Below are 22249 nucleotides of genomic sequence, written 5' to 3'. Positions count from 1 at the left end.
GCCGGACGGACAGGACTGAAGGTACAGAAATCACAGAGCTTAGAAGCAGCCATGCAGCCCCAGAAGACCTCAGTTCTGAAGAGAGCCCCACGCCCAGAAAGCCCGAGGCCAGCGGAGTGGGCTATGGGGGACACAGCCAACATGGACCTCTCTGACCCCACGCTGGCCCAGCAAAGAAAGGGCTTACTGGGGAGGGGGCGGGGGGCAGGGACCATCCCGGTGAGGTCAACGACAAGGTCAATGTGCTGGCGCAGCCTGCCGCACCCGGAAGGCTGTATGTGGGCCACGGTGGCCCTGCGCTCCCCGTGGGCACGGGCTTCCGCGCTGGGGACTCCGCGCCGCGGCTGCAGGACAAAGGCTGAAGGACGAGAGCAGCAAGAATGACTACACAGAAACCACCCCTCCTTCCGCTTCTCTGTCCCTTTCCGTGTTTCGAGGCAGCCGCGTCTCGGTGGGCAGCCCTGGTGTGCCTGGCACAGCAACGGGCATGGAGGAGGGACGAGCCGAAGCAACACGGAAAAGCTGGAGGCGGCCCATGCGAGTCCTGCCAGGTGGGCCTGGGCTGAGCCTCACAGGGTGTGAGCGCTCCTGTGCCCCCACGACAGAGGCCAACAGGGGACGCGTGTGGTTGGGCCTCGCTTCTGCTGATAAGGGTTATCAATTGCTTCTGCCCCCTTGGAAAGCTGCAACAGTCTCCGTGAGATAAGCTCGGGCTTTATGGTACACACAGAGAGGTTCTTTTTAGGGGAATTTGGTGAGAGGGCTACCCCGTGACGTGGCGGGCTGCTGAGCACGCCGTCACAAGCCTCCTGGCGCTGCCCTGGGCTCCACAGCCGGGTCCCGTCCAGCGCCATCAGATGTGAACAGGTGGATGGCCTGTCAGTCTGTCCGGGAGCGTGGCCGGGATCCACTCAGCCCGCTGCCTAACCCCGGGCGTTATACCTCCTGGCAAGAAGGGGGAGGTCTACGGATTCCAGAGGTGACCAGGTGTCGTAGCTCTTAAACAGAGTTGCAAACTGTCCCTTCGATTCCATTCCTCGCTCCTAAGCTTACTGTGACTCTATACTTGGACGTGTCTTCTTTCTTAAAAATCAATAGATAACTCACACAAAACTCACCCTTTGAGAGGGTACACGCCCGTGGTTTTTAGTGTATTCACAGGGCCGTGCAAACACCACTGCTGTATAATTCTAGAACATTTGTATCACCCCCAAAACAACATATCTGCTTGACAGAGCCACAGGGTTACGGATCTTTTCAGAAGCAGCAGCCATTCCATTTCCATGCTGGAAAACTTGCATGGTGAGGCAAAAAAAATTAAGGTATTAATCTAATTGGAGGTACAGCTTAAACAGAATGTTATTTTGTTCTTAGGCACATTCTCTACTTTGCGGTATGCCTTCAGACCTTCACGACGGCAACACAAATACAATGCACCAGGCTACATACGCATATACATACATGTATTTAAAGAACCATGGTTTGGGGGTTAAAAAGAATCTGACAATTTTCTTGAGGACGGCAGCACATTCAGGAGAAGGCAAGCCATGCCTTTGTCCTTCTTCCTCTTCCCGGCTGGCTCTCTACCAACTTTCTTTCCCTCCTTTTCCAGAGACGCAGCCCCAGGCTGAAGCCTCTCACTAGAGGACTTCGCAGCTCCCCAGACCCAGCGCCGCACATCGCCGTGGCCACCCTGTGCTCGTCTCACCCTGAGCCGGGCTCCGTTCCCAGGAACAGCCTCCAGGCTGCTCTCTGAATTATAGTACCTGTGCCTGTAATGATTAGGAAATCCAAATCTCTGATTTGCTGGCCTGTCTTGCTTCTGCTGGTCCCCTGGGGACTTGTCGTGTCTCGAGGAGCTGCAGGCCAGACTGGGTCTACCTGTCTGCCTCCCAGCTTCCAAGTCCCCGAGGCCTGCCTGCTAGGGCTTGGTTTCTAGTTAGCCTGCGCTAGATCTCCTTCATGCAATGGAGCTCCTTTATGCTAGTCTCCTTCTGCCTGGATGCCTTGCCAAATACATCCTTTGAATGCCATGTTTCGGTGTGAATGAATGGACGCCTGCCAGCCCCTCCCAGTCCCATCCTTCTTCTCGTCTACAGAGCTGGGTTCTGATGTCTCCCATCTCACCAGGCCCCTGGAGTCCCTGCTGGTCCTCAAGCCTTCCCTTCCAACTGCTCAGAACTGGGGCCTGAGGCCACCCTCCAAGACCAAGCTCTCTGTTGTGAGGTGGCGATTATGATCCGTAGCAACGGTAGTAAGGCAGGAATTTGATCAAAAGCTGTTTCTGCTCCAGTGGTACAGAACCACACTCCTCCGGGGAACTTAGCCCAAGGCTGCAGTTAATGGGGTGATTTCTTGGTCTACCTACAGTCTCCGTTTTTGCTCAAGACCCAACAGCAGAAGGCCTCTGGTAACTCAACTGAGATACACAACCTTTTAATTATCTAGATCTTTTTTTCTAGATCTCCTTTAAGTTTGACTTGTTTCCTTCTAAAACAAAAGAGCTTTTGAACCATCGTTGTTTTCATTGAACAAATAAAGTGGAACCACTTTTTAAATTTCTAGTTATTAGGGGTGCCTGGGTGGCTCAGTCGGTTGAGCGTCAAGACTCTTGGTTTCTGCTCAGGTCGTGAGCACAGGGTCATGATCTCAAGATCGCGATCTCAGGTTCGTGAGTTCCAGCCCCGTGTCTAGCTCCACACTCAGTACTGAGTCTGCCGGAGAGTCGGCCTTCCTCTCCCTTTGCCCGCCCCTCGCGCAAGCGCTATCGTTCTCTCTCACTCAAATAATAAACAAATGTCTAGTTATTAAAGAATACAGTCATGTGATATGAAATCCAAAAGTAACCACAGGCTTTGGGGGACGTCTCCCCGTCACTCTTCCCTCAACCACTTCTCCCAGTAGAACCAGTGCGACCGTTCCCCGGTGCATCCCAGGCAGGTATAGGGGAGAAGTGACCTGGGATCCATCCGGGGAAACTATTCAACGAAACATCTGATCTGGAGGTCAGCCTGGGGTAAGTCTGTTCACAGCACTCGTGTTTGGCAAATAATACAACAGTGCTTATACTTCTTAGTGGGGGTAAGAAAAACCAGCCATGTATCGACAGGGTCCTACTACAGTTCTTTTTAAGATTTATTTATTCATTTATTTGACAGACAGAGATCACAAGTAGGCAGAGAGGCAGGCAGAGAGAGAGAGGAGGAAGCAGGCCCCCTGCTGAGCAGAGAGCCCGAAGTGGGACTCGATCCCAGAACCCTGAGATCATGACCTGAACCGAAGGCAGAGGCTTAACCCACTGAGCCACACAGGCGCCTGCTTACTACAGTTCTTAATAAACTACTAACACGATGTCTGGCCCACAGTTTATGTCAACGAACCTTGTTCTCTGCTATACCTCCCCTGAATTAATAAGGAACACGAGAGTCTGTTTATGGCAAATACGCTTTCCGTTGCCCACCCACCTGCATACATTCCTCGGAAAGTCCTAAAAAAAGGAGTTAAAATGGCAAGATGAGACACTTAATTGATTTGCCTTCTGTTGCTTTACTTTCTTGTATGTTTTGTGTCTCGTGCATATTTTTTTCGAGGCGTACAGGCTGCTGTTTATTCTGACAGATGGCAGACTTGTCTGGAAGCATGTCCACAGTTGGTACAAACACTTTGGGGGGCAGGGGGGAAGATAATAAATTGTAAGTCAGGTTTCTCTGTATAAAGCTGAGTGGATTTATTTCACAATGCAAAGCCACATAGAGTCCAATTCTGAAAAAAAAACGGAAACTGAAGAAACACAACCTCTCTACCAGTGGAGTAACAGAGACCCGCGGGTCTGTATCTAGATCCTGTAGGGAAGGTAGACTTAAATACTTATTTTTTTTAAGATTTTATTTATTTATTTGACAGAGAAAGAGAGATCACAGGTAAGCAGAGAGTCAGGCAGAGAGAGAGGAGGAAGCAAGCTCCCCGCTGAGCAGAGACCCCGATGTGGGGCTCGATCTCAGGACCCTGAGATCGTGACCCGAGCCGAAGGCAGCGGCCTAATCCACTGAGCCACCCAGGCACTCCCTAAATACTTATTTTTTGTGCTGTTAAGCAACCCAACTGTAGTGAAAGTCATCACAGAAACTAAAATTACTTTCTGGCTCTACTGAAGACTCATACTGACATCTAACAGAGCAGAAAGAAGCTTGGCCCCTTCTGTCAGATCAAGGGGAAAAAGAACCCAACCCAGAAAAACAAATGAGGGATTTTCCATAGATTTCATTCTATAAAATATCATCTGTGACTCTGTTTGAGAAATTTGGCTATAATTTAAGTAAAGATGGTATCAGATTTCTGAATGCTGCAGAATTGAGAGATGTGGTTTTTGTTAAGAGAGAAACTATGAAATGTGAAACTAACACCTCACTTAATAGTCCAGCTGCCCTTGAGAAAAAGCGTCCTTAAAGAAAGTCACCATTGAAACTGCTCCTGCTCAGAGCGGAGTACCAGGGACGAGGGAGCTGTGTCCCTCAGAACACCAAGACAGCTGGTGCACGAGCACGGTCTCACGCCAGGAAACTGTCCCGGAAGACCTTGTTTCTAGAAACAAATAAGCGAAAAACAAGAGATAATGGCGATAAAGACGACTGACAGATCAGAGCAACCTAGCAAATGCTGTTGCTCCTCGAGCGTTTCCTGGAGCGATGACTTCTCTCCGCTGGCTGCGAAGGCAGGCCGGAGAGGTCCTCCCCTCACAGCCATCTCCGAGGGTCAGTACCCTTCCCGTGGAGATGCTCTGAGGAACCCTGGGGCTTACTCCTTTCTTAGTTCCTCTCCTCCAGAAGTCTCCCGATGTCTTTTCTACTGTATCTGTCCTCGATCACAGCACAGTCATACGTCTACTGATAAAAAGAAAGCATCCTACCCTCATGCTTCTTGGTTAAAAGTTCATAACCAGAAGTGCAAATGACACAGGAGTCATTTGTAGCTCAGAGGTCCAGTAAGACAGAAAAAAGAAAGAAAGAAATAAAGAAAAATGAAATATTAACTAAAATAAAGTCTAATATGCCAGCACGCAGGAATTCAGCAGAACAGAGGGAGGGGCCGGGGGGACACGGGAAGAGGGGAGCGTGGGAGCGGGAGGAAGGGCCTGGCCAGGCTGCCCCGCTGGTGAGGGCAATGGGCTCCAGCGTTCTCCCAACCAGTGCTCCGAACCGAGCTTCCCGTTTGGCTAGGGTAGTAGATGTTTGACGTAGCTTCAGTAAAACTGGCCACCTTTCTACAACTTAAGGACAAGGGGGAGGGCACTTGTAAGCCTCAGTCTTCTCACCTGTAACATGGGGCTAATCATTGCGTGCCTCCCGCTGCAGTGAGGATCACATGGGATCATCCATGCAAACGAGGCAGCAATACTCAGAAAAATGAAGGCTCCGCTTCCCCCGATTGAAGCTGAGATGTCGCTACTAACTTGTGGAAGAACGAAGTGAGGTGACCGCCTCATTCGCTCAGCACAGAGGCAGTGCCTGGGCTAGTGGCCAGTGAGGGGGGCGCTGGATTCCACCGTGCCTACCTGGGCAGGGCGGGTAAGCATCCCTCACTTAGATCAGAGCATTCCCTGAGGAGGTAAAGGGAAGACTGTAACCAGAAAGGGGGAAGAGGATGGAAAGGAGAAGGAGGGAACCTGCAGGAAAATTCTGAAGACCTGGCAGTTTCCCTGAGCGTACCAAGGTGGGTGACTGGGGGAAAAAAAAATGTTGTGGGTTTGTTTTTTTTTAAGAGTTTATTTATTTATTTGAAAGAAAGAGAGCATGAGCAGGGGTGGGGCGATGGGGGGTGGGCAGAAAAGGCAGACTCTCCGCTAAGCAGGGGGCCCGACGCGGGGCTCGATTCCAGGACTCTGGGATCATGACCTAAGCCGATGAAGCCAGACACTGAACTGACTGAGCCACCCAGGCGTCTGGGGGAAAAAAAAATGTCCTTTTTAAAAGCATATTTGATTTCACATAAAGAAGTGCTTTCTCATAGGACTGAAATCGTGACAAGTGGTCAGACTCATCTCAGTGGTTTTTCTGTCTGGGGGGTTCAGTCCGTGACGCGGGGCGCACTTGGGTGAGGGCAGAGACAGTTTACTCAGGACAGCTGCTGATAAAGTGGCTGCTAGATTTTATCTGCCAGTGATTTCTGTTAACTAGGACATAACTGAGTTATGACCAAATGCCTTCTATACATTTTCATTTTAAATAAACTGATAGAAGTTCAAGCTTGGAGATTTACGGAGTATCAGCCTCATTTTCCTTTTGTACAAACAAAAGCTTCACATTCCACACTTCAGAACAACGTTACACAGGCACCTAGGAAGACAATAGGTTATAAAAGCACAAAGAGAAGAAAGGGGCAGTTTGGGGAACCCCCATGCACGCCAACAGATCACTGAGCATACTGCACTCCCCTGGGAGATATTGAGCTCTGGGACCACTGAAAACTTGGAGACACCCTTGAACCAGCCAGGGACATGGCCCATGTCAGAACAGAAGTGGGTACAGAGAATCAGAGGGTCTGAACAGAAAATGCCCTGAGTATTTAAGATATAATTCATTTCAGAGAAATATAGTTTACACACAACTCTTGGGGGGGGGAATCTGTTAAAATTGAGGCTCAAGTATTCTCTGATGAATTAACATGAAAAGATGTGTCTAACGTGTTTGAGAGATTGTGAAGTATATTATGATGGTCACAGATAGTCTGCTAATTGACCTGCTATTAAAGGGTCTGGAACAGGGGACACCTGGGTGGCTCAGTCAGTTAAGCATCTGCCTTCAGCTTGGGTCATGATCCTGGGGTCCTGGGACGGACCCCCATGTCAGGCTCCCTACTCAGCGGGGAGCCTGCTTCTCCTTCCCCCTCTGTCCTCCCACCCCGCCCCCATACCGCTCTTGCTCTCTCTTTCTCAAATAAATAAAATCTTTAAAGGATCTGGAACATTCTAAAATGCATTTTATGATTATGTTTCCAGTAACAAAGAGGACGTAAAACTCAGACTCAAAGGATATTCATCACAGTCAACTCCCACTGTCTCTCTGAAAATCACAAATATGAATCAACCCCCTCCCCACACAGAGACCACACTCCATGTTGCGGTTGTGATTCATTTACTCACTGTGCAAATAACAGAGTAAGGCCAGTCGCTCCTTTGCCTGTCATTCGCCGTACTTATGACCAGAAGATAATCCTGCTCTAGCCTAGGGTTTAATTCTAGATGGCCGCTACCACTTTGAAAGCTAGGCTATCATCAGACCCTCAAAGGTGTCTTTACTGAGCCCTCATACTTGGCCACGGGATTGGCTGGGTGCGGGATTGAAGAAATTGGCCCATCCCTGGCCTCTCAAAGAGTTTAGCACCCGACACAGGCACAGACAGACAGACAATTGTAATAGAGACCCACAAAACAGAGCAAGAGATGCTGTATGTACTGGAAAGACCCAAGTACACTGAGTCCCTGCATTTGACCCGCCCTGGTCACCGGCAGGGAAGGAGAGAGAGCTCGGCCTGGGCTTCATCTTGCCCAGCTCCAGGACTGGGAAGAGATCACAGAGGGAGGCGCACAAACCCCAGAGGGCAGGGGTGAGGGGGGCAGGGCTGAGGGGTGCAGGCAGGGCAGGGAGAAGTGAAGGCTGGTGCTTGGGCAGGTAGGCAGAGGAGGAAGCAGGGGGAGCTCTGGGGAGGAGTGTCCTTGCTTAGCGTCCACAGGAGAACACCGAGGACCGGCTAACACAGAACGCAGTCTGGGTCCGTGAGGTGATGTGATGAGCCTGGGAGGCGAACCGCGGGTCAGATGACATTCCGTGGAGACCCGGATAAAGGAAGGGAAGAAGCCAAGTTCACAGCAAGTGTCAGGAGGAGGAGGATTGTCTGTGGGCGTAAGCGGCCTTTGCAGAACTCCCAAGAAGTGTGCAGGGCCGGGTCAGGAAGAGCAGCACGGCCCGAGGGCCTGGTGTGGTGAGGGGAGGGCGGTGCAGGAAGTCACACAACCATTACATAATCACCCAGATCTTGAGGTAACGCACCCCCACAGCGCCCGGACTGGACGGCACTGACTGCCGGCTCCCAGCCGGCGGTGATGGACATGGTCAAGGCTTAAATAATCAGTGCTTCTCGCTGTTTTTGTTAGGGGGCTGGGATGACAACATCTGCCATCAGAGGTGAACTTTTTTAAAATTTTTAGTTGTGGGAAGGTGCCCATGATGTAAAATTTGCTATCTTTGTCATTTCAGATTTCTTTTCATTTAAGAGAGAGAGCGCGCGAGAGAGCACACATGCGCAGACAAGGGGGAGGGCAGAGGGAGACTCTCAAGCAGACTCCCCGCTGAGTGTGGAGCCCCCCCCAACCCACCCAGGGCTAGAGTCCACCATCCTGAGATCACAACCTGAGCTGAAATCAAGAGTCAGACGCTCAACTGACTGAGCCACCCAGGTGTTCCCCGAGAATTTACTCTCTGAACCATTTTGCTGTAAGATTTTTTTAGGAATAGATATTAGGCACAGAAAAAAAAAATCTGACTTAGGTCAAGCATGATGAAAAAAAAAAAAAAAACACCCCCAAAATGTAAAGTAACTTATGGCCTATTGGATGTCTTGACATACTGGCCATTTCGACTGAGCAAGCATTCAGTGAGTGACCTCATCCGCTATCTTGGAAGGCGTGTGTGGCCCCATCAGCATCCCCCCTACCACCTGGGCTCCAGGTGTGCTCCTTAAGGAAAACCAGGAGCACCATAGCTGCACTCACTCTCTCCTCCCTCGGAAAGGGGCCCATCAAAGCTCTATTGATTTCTGCTCAGCCCTCTTCCTTACTTTCCTCACAATACAGTCATTATCTCTGTTCCTTGAAAAGAAAACATACGGCCCAAGGGAAAATGAAGAAATAACCTTGCATTTCAAAACTCCAATTGCAAGTGTCTTTGTCTCCCAGACAGATAAAGAGGGAAACAAGTTCGCAGCTGTGGGCTACTTGAAAGGAAAGCTGAGGACCCTTTGTTTCCTAAACACAGTAATTAGGAAGGCTTTGACTTGTCCTTGTATTATCGCCCAAGAGGCTCCCCTGAATTCCCCTTTATTCTCCCAGTGCCCGCCTTTTCCTTCCCTTTCCTTTCTTTCTTCTTTCCTTTCTTTTTGTTTTTCTTTTCTTCCTTTCTCTGTTTCTTTCTTTCTTTCTCTCAACATTCTGATTTTTTTTTTTAAGCTTGTATTCATTTGAGATGAGAGCTACTTTTCCGTTCTGCCCCCGGCTAAAGTCAACGACCCCTGTGCTTCCAAGAGCGCGCTGGCCTGCAGAAGGCCAAGACTCCTTCCAGGCCCAGCCTTCATTCTGGGGATGCACCAAGCTACTAAGATCACGAGCTCCCGATGTGGCCAGAGAAGGGACTAGCTTGTTCCTGGCCCTCAGAGTGAAGTCCAACGCTTCTCAAACATGCACAGAATTACCCAGAAATCAGATGATTTCAGTAGGTCTGGGGCAGGCCCTGAGATCCTGCGTTTCTAACAGGCTCCCGGTTCTGCTGCAGCTGGTCTCTGTGTGGCAAGGTCAGAGATCATGTTAAAGACCAAGATCCAGAACTTTCTCATATCCCCAAACACCACCCAGTCATCTCCATCCATACAATGGATAGTGAGAACCCCCTCCCACTGCTGGATACAGACACCATTTATCTTGAGGGGAGTGAAGGAAGAGTCGCCCTTAGGACACACAGCCTGTGTGCCAGGCACTATGCTGGAGGCTTTCCTTCCTCTCACTTCCTGCGTCCTGAAAGAAGACAGAGTCACCAGCTGAAACCGTTAGGGGTGCAGCAAAGGCACGTAGCAAATACTCAGATTCTTGTTGAACTGACGGATCATTCTTCCTGAAGGACCGCTGTAAGCTCCTAACTTCCCTTTCCAGAAGACACAATCGTTTTCTCCTAGTTCTGAATTAAACTCAGACTTCCAAGCATGGGCTTAGAAGAAGAGTTCCACCAATTTGGGGCAAAGTGAGAGCCACCCCGAGGGAAGGCGGTTACAAAATTGACCTTAGACATCTCTTCCTGGACTCGAATTCTCCTTTCTAATAGGGACAGGAGAACATAGATCTGCCCGACCAGCGCACGACACAGCTGGCCCGGCCTCGGGCCTGGGAATGGGTGCCCCCGGCCCTTTTCCTGAAGTCCCTCTGCATTCCTGGGGCAGGCAGAGCCAGCAGCCAGTTGCTCACCCCTTCTGCACTCCCCAGCCTGCGAGGGCCACTCTGCACCGTTCGGGTAACAACTAGTCAGCAGTACATTCCGATCCTTTGCCCGTTTGCAATTTGACATATATATAGGACCTTAAGGGCCTGGTCGCCTGGACCCAACTGAGCCGTGGAACACGTCTGAACTCATCGGAAGGGGGCAATGTTTTGTTTTGTTTTGTTTTAAAGATTTTACTTATTTATTTGACAGAGAGAGATCACAAGTAGGCAGAGAGGCAGGCAGAGAGTGGGAGGGAGAAGCAGGCTCCCCGCGGAGCAGAGAGCCCAATGCGGGGCTCGGGCCCAGGACCCTGAGATCCTGACCTGAGCCGAAGGCAGAGGCTTTAACCCACTGAGCCACCCAGGCGCCCCGTGGTGGGGGGAGCAATGTTTTATGATTTCATTTAAAAATGTTTAAACCTTGGAGCCATTAGAAATTAAGGGTTAACTTTTAAGACAGATTTCAAGTGTGCTCCCACTGAACTCAGCTGTCCCGGTGTCTGGTCCTTCATTGTCAGAGGTCTGGGGTCTGTGTCCAAGTTTCTTGCTACTGGGTGTGGATAATACAAACCCCACTGGGGACTCCTCCTCTCTCGCCAAGGGAAAGCTCAAAACGTGACGGTGACCAGAGGCTAGGTATGTTCTGACTCTCCTGTTTGGAGCTTTTCTCTTACTACTTAGGGCGGTGCCTTCTACGGCACTGAGAGATGGCCGTCCAGAATAGGAAAGATTCAGAAGCTGCTGCGGTAGAGACATCGAAATTGGAGTCAGGACATTTGGGCCAAGAGAGGTGTCCCCAGATCCACTGTGATTATAGTAATGCTAAGCCATAGAGAAACTTTAGAAAGAATAGAGCTACATTTCACCTGTCTCCCCTCCCCCTACCTCACTGGCACAGAGCAGAGCGGGTGGCAAGACGGGAACACAGGACGGTGAGCGATAGTCTGGTGTGTTCCCGGTGGGGGGAGCGCAGAGAAGTCAGAGATATCTCTGCGCCAGGAAGTGGCGGGGTGATTCAATATGTCACATTTCTTTTCCTCCTGAGTCAGGGATCAACTGGCCAGGGACGACCCTGGGCTGGGTACTCAGGGTGACGGTTTAAACTCGACCTGCTTAAAGTCACAGCATTTTGCTTTTTGCATAACAACAGTGAACAGAAGAAAGCTCTCATGAGGGAGCAGCCTGGTTATGGTATTTCCAAAGACACGGGAAAGCTTGCTTCTGTCCCGGCACTCCTGGAGGGTCTTGCTCCGGTCCCCAGCGGGTTGTGTAGTCGGGTCGTGCAGTCGGCTGCATGAGCGCTTTCCCTGAGGCGGGTAAGGCCCTGCCTCTGGAGCACCCCTTAAGAGTTCCAGCTCCGCCCCTTACAGGCTGTGCGACCGGGGTTCCCTGGACCTACCTCTCCCCTCCCTCCTGCCCAAGTGAGGATTAGAGTGAATGCACCGAGCACAGCCTGGCACACAGGAGGGATCCAGCAGATGGCAGGTGTTCTTAATATAACTGATCCTACAATGTTAACGTAGAGCTGGCTCAGAACCTTTTTAGGGAATCCCAGGGTTTCCAGCAGGGGTTCTCAAGCATACTGGTGCCTCAGAATCCCCTGGAGAGATTGTTTGACCGGATTGCTGGGCCCTGCCTCCAGAAGTTCTGATTCGGTGACATGGGGTAGGGCCTGGGAATGCGCATGTCTAACAAGCTCCCACGTAGTGGGGATGCTGGACCCAGGGACCACACTGCCCACAGGGTAGCGCCTGTGGCTACCTGTGGACAGCTCCTGAGGCTTGTCCACACAGCCCTTCACGACGAGTCAGCCCACACTCCCTCCACTGCCAAGCCGGCCTGACCCTTTCCTGGTCTCTCTGGCCAGCCCTGGACTCCAGACATCAGGACAGGACTCAGCTTTCCCCTGTCTCCCGTGCCCCTTCCCCCGCTGCCTACCCTCAGAGACACCCCGCCCTCCAGGACCAGGTCAGGAACTACGTGCTCCGTTCTCTGCTCCGTCCCTCCACCCTGCCCCGTGCTCCTGGCCATCTACTGGGTTCCTCTTTTGTAGGGATTTAGACCCTCAGAATTGCAAGGAGTGTGGACTGTCTTGTCTCGTCTGCCTTCCCAGATGGGGAGCCTTCCGGGTCAAGGGCTTGTGGCAGAGGTCTGACGTTTTCCGCGGGGTCTTCTGGCCTTCTGTTTGTATGTTTGTGAGTTTTTGCCACTAAATACTAAATCAGGATCCACTGAATTGAAAGGAAAAAAAGCTGACAGGGAGGTTCAAGGAACCAGAATGAATAACTCTGGGCAGAGGGAAGTTGTGGGTAACAATCTTCAACAATGGAAACATTAAAATAAAGAACATTGACCAACTGATCTTTACCCCTCTGAAAGAACAAATTTGAGGAAATGGGGTCAAATTGTGACATATTTGATTTAGGTCTGCTATAGGGAAGTTCCTGATATTGGGAATTATGAACAGCGAGCTGCCTTAGCAAAGGCGGATGTGAAAAACCTCCAGTCTGCTGTACGATGGAACAGATTCTCGATTACCGGAGAAGTTTAGACGTGATTCTGCTTTAATATCTTGGGTACAAAGTTGAAAGGAGGGAAGGGCCCTGTATACAGGTTTCTTTTAACTGGACACGGGTTTGGCGGCTGTTCATGCTACTTAAAGATACACAACTGTTAAGTTCACCGCTATCCGCACTTCAAAGAGTAACAAATATTTTAAAAAAATCAATACCTTGGGGAAGTGGTTGGTTTTCCAACTCAGGGGTGCCACGGGAACCCACGCGGGCCAACCCTGAGCGGCCAGTAGGATTTATGCAACACCGCAGGCCTCCCTGCCGGCTTGCCAGGTTTAACCATCACATTCACGAAAAGTTAGAGAGTTTTTCTTCCTCATTTTTAATGGAAAGTCTTCAAATTTCTGGTGGCGGGAGGAAGTGGCCCTTGCACTCTCCACAGAGAACAGGAAATGTAATAAGTTATTATTATTCTGATAAACTGGAAGGATAGTTTTTGCAGTCGGTTCTTCCTTCCACTTTGAGACCTGGCAGCTTTCTGACTGGTGCTGGTGCCCGCCGGGCCTCCGTGTCACCTCCTTGGCTAGATTCGGGCTGGTGGGGGTGAGGCAGAAGGGAGCTGGGTAGAGAGAAAGGGAAACGCTTCTCGTAGGCACCACAATCCACTGGGAAAATATGTTTTTTCTAAGTGCAAAGGATTTGCTGGTTCCAAGGTAAACACAGTTTCTATTTAGGAGCAGGTGACATGTTTGAGGCCAGTGCGGGAGGACCGCAGGTCAGGTCACACCTGCTTTCATGATGGACCCTCTGGGATCCCTGACCCCTTCTCTCTCTCTCGCCTGAGTCTCAGAGTTTCAGATTCTGCCTACATCCTGAACTTCTGATTCAAAGACACCTTTAAGTCAGGAAATGGCTCTAAATTCCAGAGCACACTAATTTCCCGTGGATCCCAGTGCCTTGGGGGCTCTTAGCTTGTTTACCTCGCTGGGGGGTGATGCACTTTGTCTCTCCACACAGTAAAATAATCCAAAGCAGCTGGGATTCAATGGCCTAAAATTCATTTCTTGCTGGTTTAGGAAAAAAAAAATGTCCTTCTTGACTTGAACCTGAGACAGAAGTCTCCTTAATGAGCTGTGAGAAACACAGTTCAAATGGTCAGCTATTTCACTCTGACACCCATCACAGCTTTTTTTTTTTTTTTTTAAAGCAATCGGTCCAACCACATCCTTTGCCCCTGCATTGTGGGCGCCTAGCACCACTCGGCTAGCTCTGAAATCACTCCTGTCCTTGGCTTCTCCTTTCTCTTGCCACTACACCGACCTGATTCCAGCCTTCACTGGCTCTCCCCCCAAACCAGGGCAGGGGCCTCCTTACTGCCCCCTGGACCCACCCCCGACCCCCTTCCTTGTAACTCGCAAACCTGAGCATGACCCTCCCCGGCCTCTCCCCACATGCCCTTGGGAGTCCAGGAGCGCTGTCCTCTAGAGTTCCCTGAAAACCCTGCACTGTCACGTCTCCTGGCATCAGCCGCCCTGGGTTCCCCAGCCCAAATGCTGCGCCCTTGTCCCTCCTTCGGGGCTTTAGATGTACATGACTGGACCGTAAGGAAGAAGGAGCTATTTCTCCAGCAGGTTAAAGCGCTCCTTGCCCTGGGTGCCCGCCACACTTGGAAAATGCTCCCAGTAAACAAGCCTCCTCCGCAAATCTCTGTGTGCAGGTCTAGCTGTGCGCCTCCTGGAGAGGGGGTGTGTGTGTGGGGAGGGGGGGCTATGGCCCTGGTCTCTGTCTCCCCCGCCTGTTGCAGAGTGTCCCACATGCCGTAGTAAGTGCTCATTTTGTTGAAATACATGAACACAGATTCAGGGTCACTTCTCACTCTTGGGTCCCCTGTCCTGAATGCGGCAGCCCGCAGACGAGAAAGGCTGGGAGAGGAGGGGGCCCAGGCAGCGAACGCAGATGTCAGGTTATGGGCACACATCCCTAAAGCATGTGCTTCAAACTGCTGACGGGGGTGGGGGGGGGTGGGGGGGGTGCTGCTGCTGTGAGAACGGCAGAAACAGCAGCGCCAGCCCGCCCGCCCTTGACTTCAGAGACAGTGGGGAAGCCTGCCAGGGGCGCGCGGGCAGGTCGGTCTCGGTGGCAGGAAACAGACCGAGCGCGCCTCTCAGAATGAGGACAGAGATATGGGGCCGTGCGTAATCTCACTCGCCGCCCACTCAGGGCTCAACCTCAAAAGCTCACTACGAACTTTAGACCGACCAAGTCTTTTGTTTTGCTGGCCCACTGTCTCACTCTTGGTTTCTCCCGGCTCAGTGTTCTCGGGCAGAAAAAATGAAAGGAGTTTCTAGCCATGGACCATGCGGGAAGCCCACCCATTGCAAGCAGAGGGAAGCACAAAGAGAAAGGGACTGACTTCTGCCGACCAGGTGGAGAACCTGGCCGTGCTTGCTGCTGGGAGGGACACTCACCTGCTGGGCAGAATGCTCCCCCGGCCAGCTCTGGGCACGCGGAGGTGAGGTCAGGTTGCCTGAGGCCCAGTGAGGGGTGCTTCCCTTGTGGGCTAGGGTCAGGATGCTGCCGGGAGACGGGAGACGGCGGACTGGCAGTCTGGGGAAGCCACCCGACCGGGTAGGCAGGTGCCCTTGGGAGTGAATCACCTGGAGAGCCAACGACCATCAGGGTGCAGACCCGTATCAGCAAAAAAAAAAAAAAAACCCCAAACCAAACCAAGACAAAACAAAAATGGCCCAGACAACAGACTCCACCTCTAGCACCTTAGACACACCGTGTGGGAAAAACAATATTCGTTTTTTTCCGCACTTCAAAAATAGGAAAATACAACGAGGGAAACTTTAATACTGACATGGCAATAAAGTTCACGCAGCACCTTCTCAACACAACACTCTCTGCAAAGGAGGCCCTGGTCTGGAACTCCCCTTTTCATGGCCTCATAAAGCACTGATTTATTGACCTTCAAAGATACACCTTTATTGTTTCAGTTTTCCTGGTGTAAGAATTTCTGGTAGATAACTGAAAAAGCAAGCTCATATTTCCTTATCAACGCAGAGAATGTGTTTATATTACAGATCTGTCGTGGCAGGGGGGGTCGGGGGAGTAGTGGGAAGGAAGCAGCAGGCGAGGCATTTGAAATACATTGTTATCAACAGAATGGACCAAAAGACCACCGATCTACCCGTCTGTGCTTCTCCAGAGTATTAACCTATAGCCAAGTCCTCTCTCTAGGACAGGAGGGGGCAGGAGGACAGCGAGCAGGTGCCTCTCCAAAGCCTACATACAGCTCCCCTCTAGGGGATTTCCTCCGTGGGGTCTCCCCACAGGCTTTTCCAGGGCCCTGTGGCTTCTCTGTCTCTGATCACTCTACCTTACCACCTCAGCAAGGGCCATATGAAAGCTAGCTCAGAAACTGTAGGTGTTTAATGTCTTGTCTGTTGTGGGTTTTCCTGAGTTAAGTGCTTTGTAGTATTTATACAGTCATTTTTTTAAAAAGTGAGTTTTTTTGTTTTTGCTTTTTTTTTTTTTTAAGATTCCTTTAAGCCTGAACCACTCACACCACCCTCTTGACTAGAAAGCTTCCTTTCCCTAACAGGCTCTTGGCTTCAATCCCTCTCTGGCCCTTGATTCCCTATCCCTGCTGTAAAGACTACTTCAGGAAAAACCCCTTCCTCCAGAAGTCCACCCTGATTGCTCCAGCTGTACTGGTTCCCTCCTGCTCTCCGCCCCCACGCTGCACTTCCTTGATCACATGCTGCCTTATTATTATTACAGGTTCACCCGTCTAGTCCTCTGACTAGACAGTGGCCTGTGAACGCTGTTGTCTCTGTCCTTTTCTCATGAGCTCAGTGTCACAAGCCATAAACCTTTGTTGGCTTGGGTCTGAATGAGTCTGCTCTTAGGTCTTTGATAACTGGGGACAAAAACCGGCTTCGTCTAATCAGTCACCTTAGTGAAAACAGCAGCGAGCTTCTCTATTTTCTTACTTGGAATAAACAGCAGAACTACCAACATAAAAACATAAAGTGTAGGGCGCCTGGGTGGCTCAGTGGGTTGAGCCGCTGCCTTCGGCTCGGGTCATGATCTCAGGGTCCTGGGATCAGGTCCCGCATCCGGCTCTCTGCTCAGCAGGGAGCCTGCTTCCCTCTCTCTCTCTCTGCCTACCTCTCTGCCTACTTGTGATCTCTCTCTGTCAAATAAATAAATAAAATCTTTAAAAAAAACATAAAGTGTTGTTGTCTGTGGACAAATACTGAAAACAAATTCCCTCACAGATACAGGCAGACAGAGGTTTTAAAAGGCAAAACTTTCAGTCTTCCAGGGACATTTCTATCTATCTACCATAAGGTCAATGAAACAAAATACAAAAGTCGTAGATAAAGCACTTTCTAGAAGCCGGGTTTGCCAGCAATTTTATAAAAAGCAATATCCCTTGCCTCTCACTTAGCGTTCTTCAAGCCTTGCCCCGGGTGTGGTGGCTAATGCCAGTGGACTGCCGGTACCATTCCCTTTTTTGAACAAGTAGAATAGACTGGCCCAAAGAGCAGTCATGAAACACGCAGAGAGCCACACGCCGCGAGAACACACGTTACCATCTGCGGATCATAACTGCCGCTGTTCCAACACCTCGCTCCACCTTGCAGAACGGAAGGATTCCCACTGGCCAGACTGGGCACAAACTATCATTAGATTGGAACTGTCGCAGTATCATTGGTTTCCTGTTTAGGGGTGATTCAAAACTGCACCGAATTCGAGTGGCCAAAAGGGAAAGGGAGGGGAAACAGCACTTGTTGAAAGCTATCTCCGAAAAATAGATTTGTTTTGGTACATCAGCGGCTCGTATCAACTACCGCATCGAATGAATAGATGTTATGTGCATAGTTTTTGCAATAGCAGCGTGAGATGCGTTTTTGAAAGTGCAGACTGGGTAGGTTTTTCTCAGGTAGCTAGCTAACTGTTCAAATGAGGCAGCACCCTGTCCAACCTGTCCGGCACTCCATTAAGCAACACCTGACATGCTTAAAATGAAAAAATTCCATTCTAAGAGACCCATACCCATAGGAGCGGAAGAGAATGCACCTTCCGGAGAGTTCTCTGCTGGAGCCTACAGCACATTCCTATTACTTTTGGCAAGACTTCAAATCCTAAGCCAGCTTCCCCCCACCCCAAACACACGGGGTTCTGGCCCTTCTGCGGGGCCTTGTCAACAACAGCCTCAATCTGACGGTAACCGAGAAGGAAAATCTGAAACTGCTGAAAACCAAGAAAACCACCACCATTTACTCTTCCCTCTGAGGAACTTCCAAGTATACAAGGTTTTTAGAGCATTTGCGGTGCTGGGGTTGCTGCTCTGTAGCTCTCCTCCAGGAGGACAGAAAATCAGGAACCAGTTTATTTATTGGCAACAGTACTGAGCGATGTGGTCACGAAACTTCTTTCTGAAAACCAGGCGGCAGCAAGGATCTGAGGGGAGGTTCATCTCCTGGCACGTCGCCCACTTCACGCTAAAGCCACGCAGCCCTCCCAAGGGCAAGGGCGGATGGCCCGGGGTGGGGGGGCGGAGCCCCGGGGGCATCCCGGGCTGGGGAGCCCCAGCGAGGATGAGCCCGCGTCGCTGGGCTTCCCTGCGTCCCAGCCCCAGCCTGAGCCGAGCTCGCGCACAACAGGGCGCAGTTCGGGCTCCCCCCGCCCCCGCCCCCAGGGCCTGAAGCACCCCACGGCCTTGGTTTCTCCAGCAGCCAACAGTATTCTGTCCTGAAGTCATCAAAGTTGTTTCCAAGGACAAGGGATTCTAGGGTTATTCCGGGCCAGAGCCTGAGCTGGTGGACCCGAAGCTGTCAGTGGGGAGAGGTGGTGGTGGGGGGGGGACATAAAAAACAGGATGGGGGGCATAAAAAGGAAATCTTCCGTCAGCTTTCCCGCAGAAACTGCCAAATTCGGTTTCACCGCGCGCTCCAGACATCCCCGTGAGGCGACCGGCCTTGCGCTCTCGGTCTTCGGATGACCAGGGAAACTGAGGCGCGGAGAGGTGCGAAGCCGGGTGGAGGGTCCGGCCTAGCGCTCCCGCGGGGCTCAGACTGGGCGGGAAGCACAGGTCGGACACGGGAGCGCTCGGCCAAGGCGGGCACGTCCGCGGCTCCGAACTTTCCCGCTCGCTGACTGCGTGCGCGGGGGACGCGGGCCGTGTGGGCCCCGCAGCGGCCTGGGACCCTGGATAACTGACCTCAAAGCCCGCCGCGAAGTGGACGTTCGGAAGCCCGAGTTCGGGTGCTGGGGTCCCGCGACCCCAGGTTCTGCCTCCCAACACCCCTCCACTCGCCCTCCCGTCGCTCCACCGTCCAAGCCGCGGAGCCCCTTTCCGCCGCCTCCCGCGTCTCCGTCCGGGTCCCAGGACGCCTCGCAGCCCCGGCGCCCGGGTCGCACCCCGCCCCCCGCCCCGGCTCCCGAGGAGGCGTCGCGCGCCGGCCCCGGTGCGCAGGGAGCGGGAGAGGGAGCCGGAGCCGGGGCCGGAGCGGGAATGGGAGCGGCAGCGGCCTCGGCCTCCTTACCTGCAGCGGGCCGAGCAGCGCGCAGACGGTGAGCAGCGCGAGCAGCGGGCGGCGCCGCCGGGCGCGCGGGGCCATGGCGCGGTGGGCGGGCGGGCGCCGCGCTCTGCGGCCTCTGCGGCCGGGGCTGCGCGGCTGTCTGGGACCCGGGGGTCGGCCCGCCCCGCCGCCGCCCCACCCCGCCCCGCCGCGCCCCGCCCCGCCACCTGTCCCCGCCCGCCCGCGCGGCGCCCCCTCCGGCCGGGGCCCGGGCCGCGCCCGCCAGGTGGTGCCCGAGCGCAGGGCGCTCGCCTTCCGACCCTCGGGTGCGCGGGCGGACCCCGGCGGCTGGGAAGGGAGGGCGGCGGGGACGATGGGAGGGTTGGCCGCCCCGCCGTCCGCACCCTCTGCGACATCGCCCGGAGCTTCCACGCCGCGGCTCTTCATGCCGCCGGTGGCCGCACGGGCTGGCCTGGTCTGCGCCGTCGTCCGCGCTCGCAGGCACGGGCCAGTCTGCGCCCAGACCTCCTGGGCCGGCTTCCCGGGGACGGGGGGCAGCGGCGGCCGCCCGGAGCCCGCGCGCTCGGCCCTGGTAGACCGGGCCTCCCCGGCGAGGGTGGATGCCCCGCCACCCCGGAATTAACCAGAAGAGGCTCGACCTTCGATGGGGATTTCGTGGACGGCTGCGCAAAGGTCACCGCGGCATACCGTCCCGCTCGCTTCCTACCAGCCTCCTTCAGGGTTTCCCGGCCCGCAGCCAGTTTTCTTGCCTCGCCTCCAGGATCTTTCTCCGGGGTGCCAGCCGCCACCCTGTCCAAGACACCCGCCTTGCCGCGTCCCTCTCCAGGTGTAGAAGCAGCCACTGCTCGGGCGCTGCTCCTGTTCTCATCACCTGCTTGTCCTCGTTTGGGAGGGCATCTTCCCTCACACGGCGCTGGACGCGCGCATACCCGCTGCTTTGAACAGATAACTTTTTGAGTGAAAATACTGTCCGGTGTCCACAGAAGGACTTGTCCGGTGTTTTGTGGTTCTTGAGTGCCGGAACTATCCACTTGCCTTACTTCGGGCCCAGCGCATGGGGTAGCCTAGTGAATGTTCTCTGCGATCTTCCGCCGCTGTTCGGTGAGGTGCGTCTTCAACGTCAATTAGGTCAAATTGCTTGAAATATTATTTTCTACTTGTTCTGAGAAAACTGGAAATTTACAATAACTGTGGGTTTATTTCTTTTTCCCTTTCGGTTCTCAACCTCCCCGCCCCCCTTGTTTTTGAAGCTCAGACTATAGGCATAAACATCTCGAATTATTACTTCTTCTTGATGAATTGACTTTTCGTCATTATTATAGGTCCTCCTTGATCCATGATAAAACTTTGGGTTCTGAGGTGCTTGGATGGCTTGGTTGGTTAAGCATCTGCCTTCGCTCAGGTCATGATCCCAGGGTCCCGGGATTGAGCCCAGCCTGGGGCTCCCTGCTCAGCGGGGAGCCTGCTTCTCCCTCTGCTCCCCACTTGTGTGCTCTTCTCTCAAATAAATAAATAAATATCTTTAAAAAAACCCCTTTCAGTTCTGAAGTCTACTTTGATATTAGTTACATAGCCACTTCACCTTTCTTATGAATAGCATTCACATGGGACATATTCCTTTTTTTTTTTTTTTTTTTTAACATTTAAAATAGAAACTTAAAGGAAACATCAGCCTTTTCTGCCCATGGATGCTGGCGAGTAAGCATTGTAAAAGTCTCCCCTCCCACGAACGTCAGGCCTAAGTCAGAGTCTCCCAAAGAGCCCGAACAGCTGTGGAAATTTCATGAGAGCTCTAAGCTTTGAAACAACCGAGGAGAGACAGAGGAGCCATTTTGAACAACGCAGAAAGCTCACGGACTGTGTGGTAATGAGAGACCCAAACACCAAGCTGTCCAGAGGCTTTGGGCTGTTTTTAGGGTTTACCACTGTGAAGGAGGGAAATGCAGCCATGAATGCAAGGCCACACAAGGGGAATGATCTCAGGAGAAGATTCTTGAAGACCTGGTGCCCACTTAACTGTAAAAAAAGATTTTTGTGGGTGGCATAAGGAAGGCACTGAAGAACGTCATCTGAGAGATTGTTTTGAACAGTGTGAGAACATCGAAGTGATTGAAATCATAACTGACTGAGGCAGTGGCAACGAGAGAGGCTTCGCTTTGTACCACTTGCTGACCATGACTCTGTAGACAAGACTGTCATTCAAAAATACCACACTGTGAATGGCCACAACTGGGAAGTGAGGGAAGCCCTAGCTAAGTAAGCACGAGATGGCTCGTGCTTCATCCAGCCAAAGAGGTGGAAGTGGTTCTGGAGAATTTGGTGGCGGCCGTGGAGGTGGTTTTGGTGGAAAAGACCACTTTGGTCATGGAGGGAACTTCAGTGGGCATGGTGGCTTTGGTGGCAGTTGAGTTGGTGGCAGATATGGTGGCAGCGGGAATGGCTATGATGGATTTGGTAATGTTGGAAGCAGTTTTGGAAGTGGCGGAAGTTAGAATAAATTTGGCAAGGACAACAATCAATCTTCAAATTTGGGGCCCTTGAAAGGAGGAAATTGTGGAAGCAGAATGTGCCTCTGGCATCTATGGTGGTGGAAGCTGATCCTTCGCCAAACCACGAAACCAAGGTGGCTGTGGTGGTTCCCGCAGCAGTGGTAGCTAATGGCAGTGGCAGACGGTTTTCATTCCTGCCAGGAAGCAAAGCTGAGCAGGAGAGGAGAGCCAGAGAAGCGACGTGGAAACCACTTACACCAGATCTGTGAACTCAGCCAAGCACAGTGGTAGTGGGGCCGAGCTGCTACAAAGAAGACATGTTTCAGACAATACTCACGTGTATGGGCAAAAAACTTGAGGACCGTTTTTGTAATTGTCTAACAGGTTCTTTTAGTTTCTATCCTGTGGAAAGTGGAAAGCATTCCCAAAAAGGTCTTTAGGTTTTTGGTT

The 22249-nt window shown here is 52.2% G+C and overlaps 1 protein-coding gene across 3 annotated transcripts in view; it reads right to left on the bottom strand.

Annotated features, from left to right (window-relative positions):
- TNFRSF11A (TNF receptor superfamily member 11a) overlaps positions 1–19444 on the bottom strand; it is a 54135-nt gene extending 34691 nt beyond the window's left edge. For 2 of the 3 annotated variants that reach the window (XM_046025666.1, XM_046025667.1), the window contains exon 1: positions 19314–19444. In XM_046025666.1, the coding sequence (XP_045881622.1) occupies positions 19314–19388 (75 nt within the window). In that variant the 5' untranslated portion in view covers positions 19389–19444. Of the gene's footprint in view, positions 1–3464; positions 3488–19313 lie in introns of all 3 variants that reach the window. The other variant, XM_046025668.1, reaches the window with a different exon arrangement.
- Positions 19445–22249: the final 2805 nt, after the last annotated feature.

Source organism: Meles meles, chromosome 12 (genome assembly GCF_922984935.1).
Source record: "Meles meles chromosome 12, mMelMel3.1 paternal haplotype, whole genome shotgun sequence".
In the NCBI taxonomy this organism is placed as follows: Eukaryota; Metazoa; Chordata; class Mammalia; order Carnivora; family Mustelidae; genus Meles; species Meles meles.
This window is presented reverse-complemented; position numbering and strand designations above follow the sequence as displayed.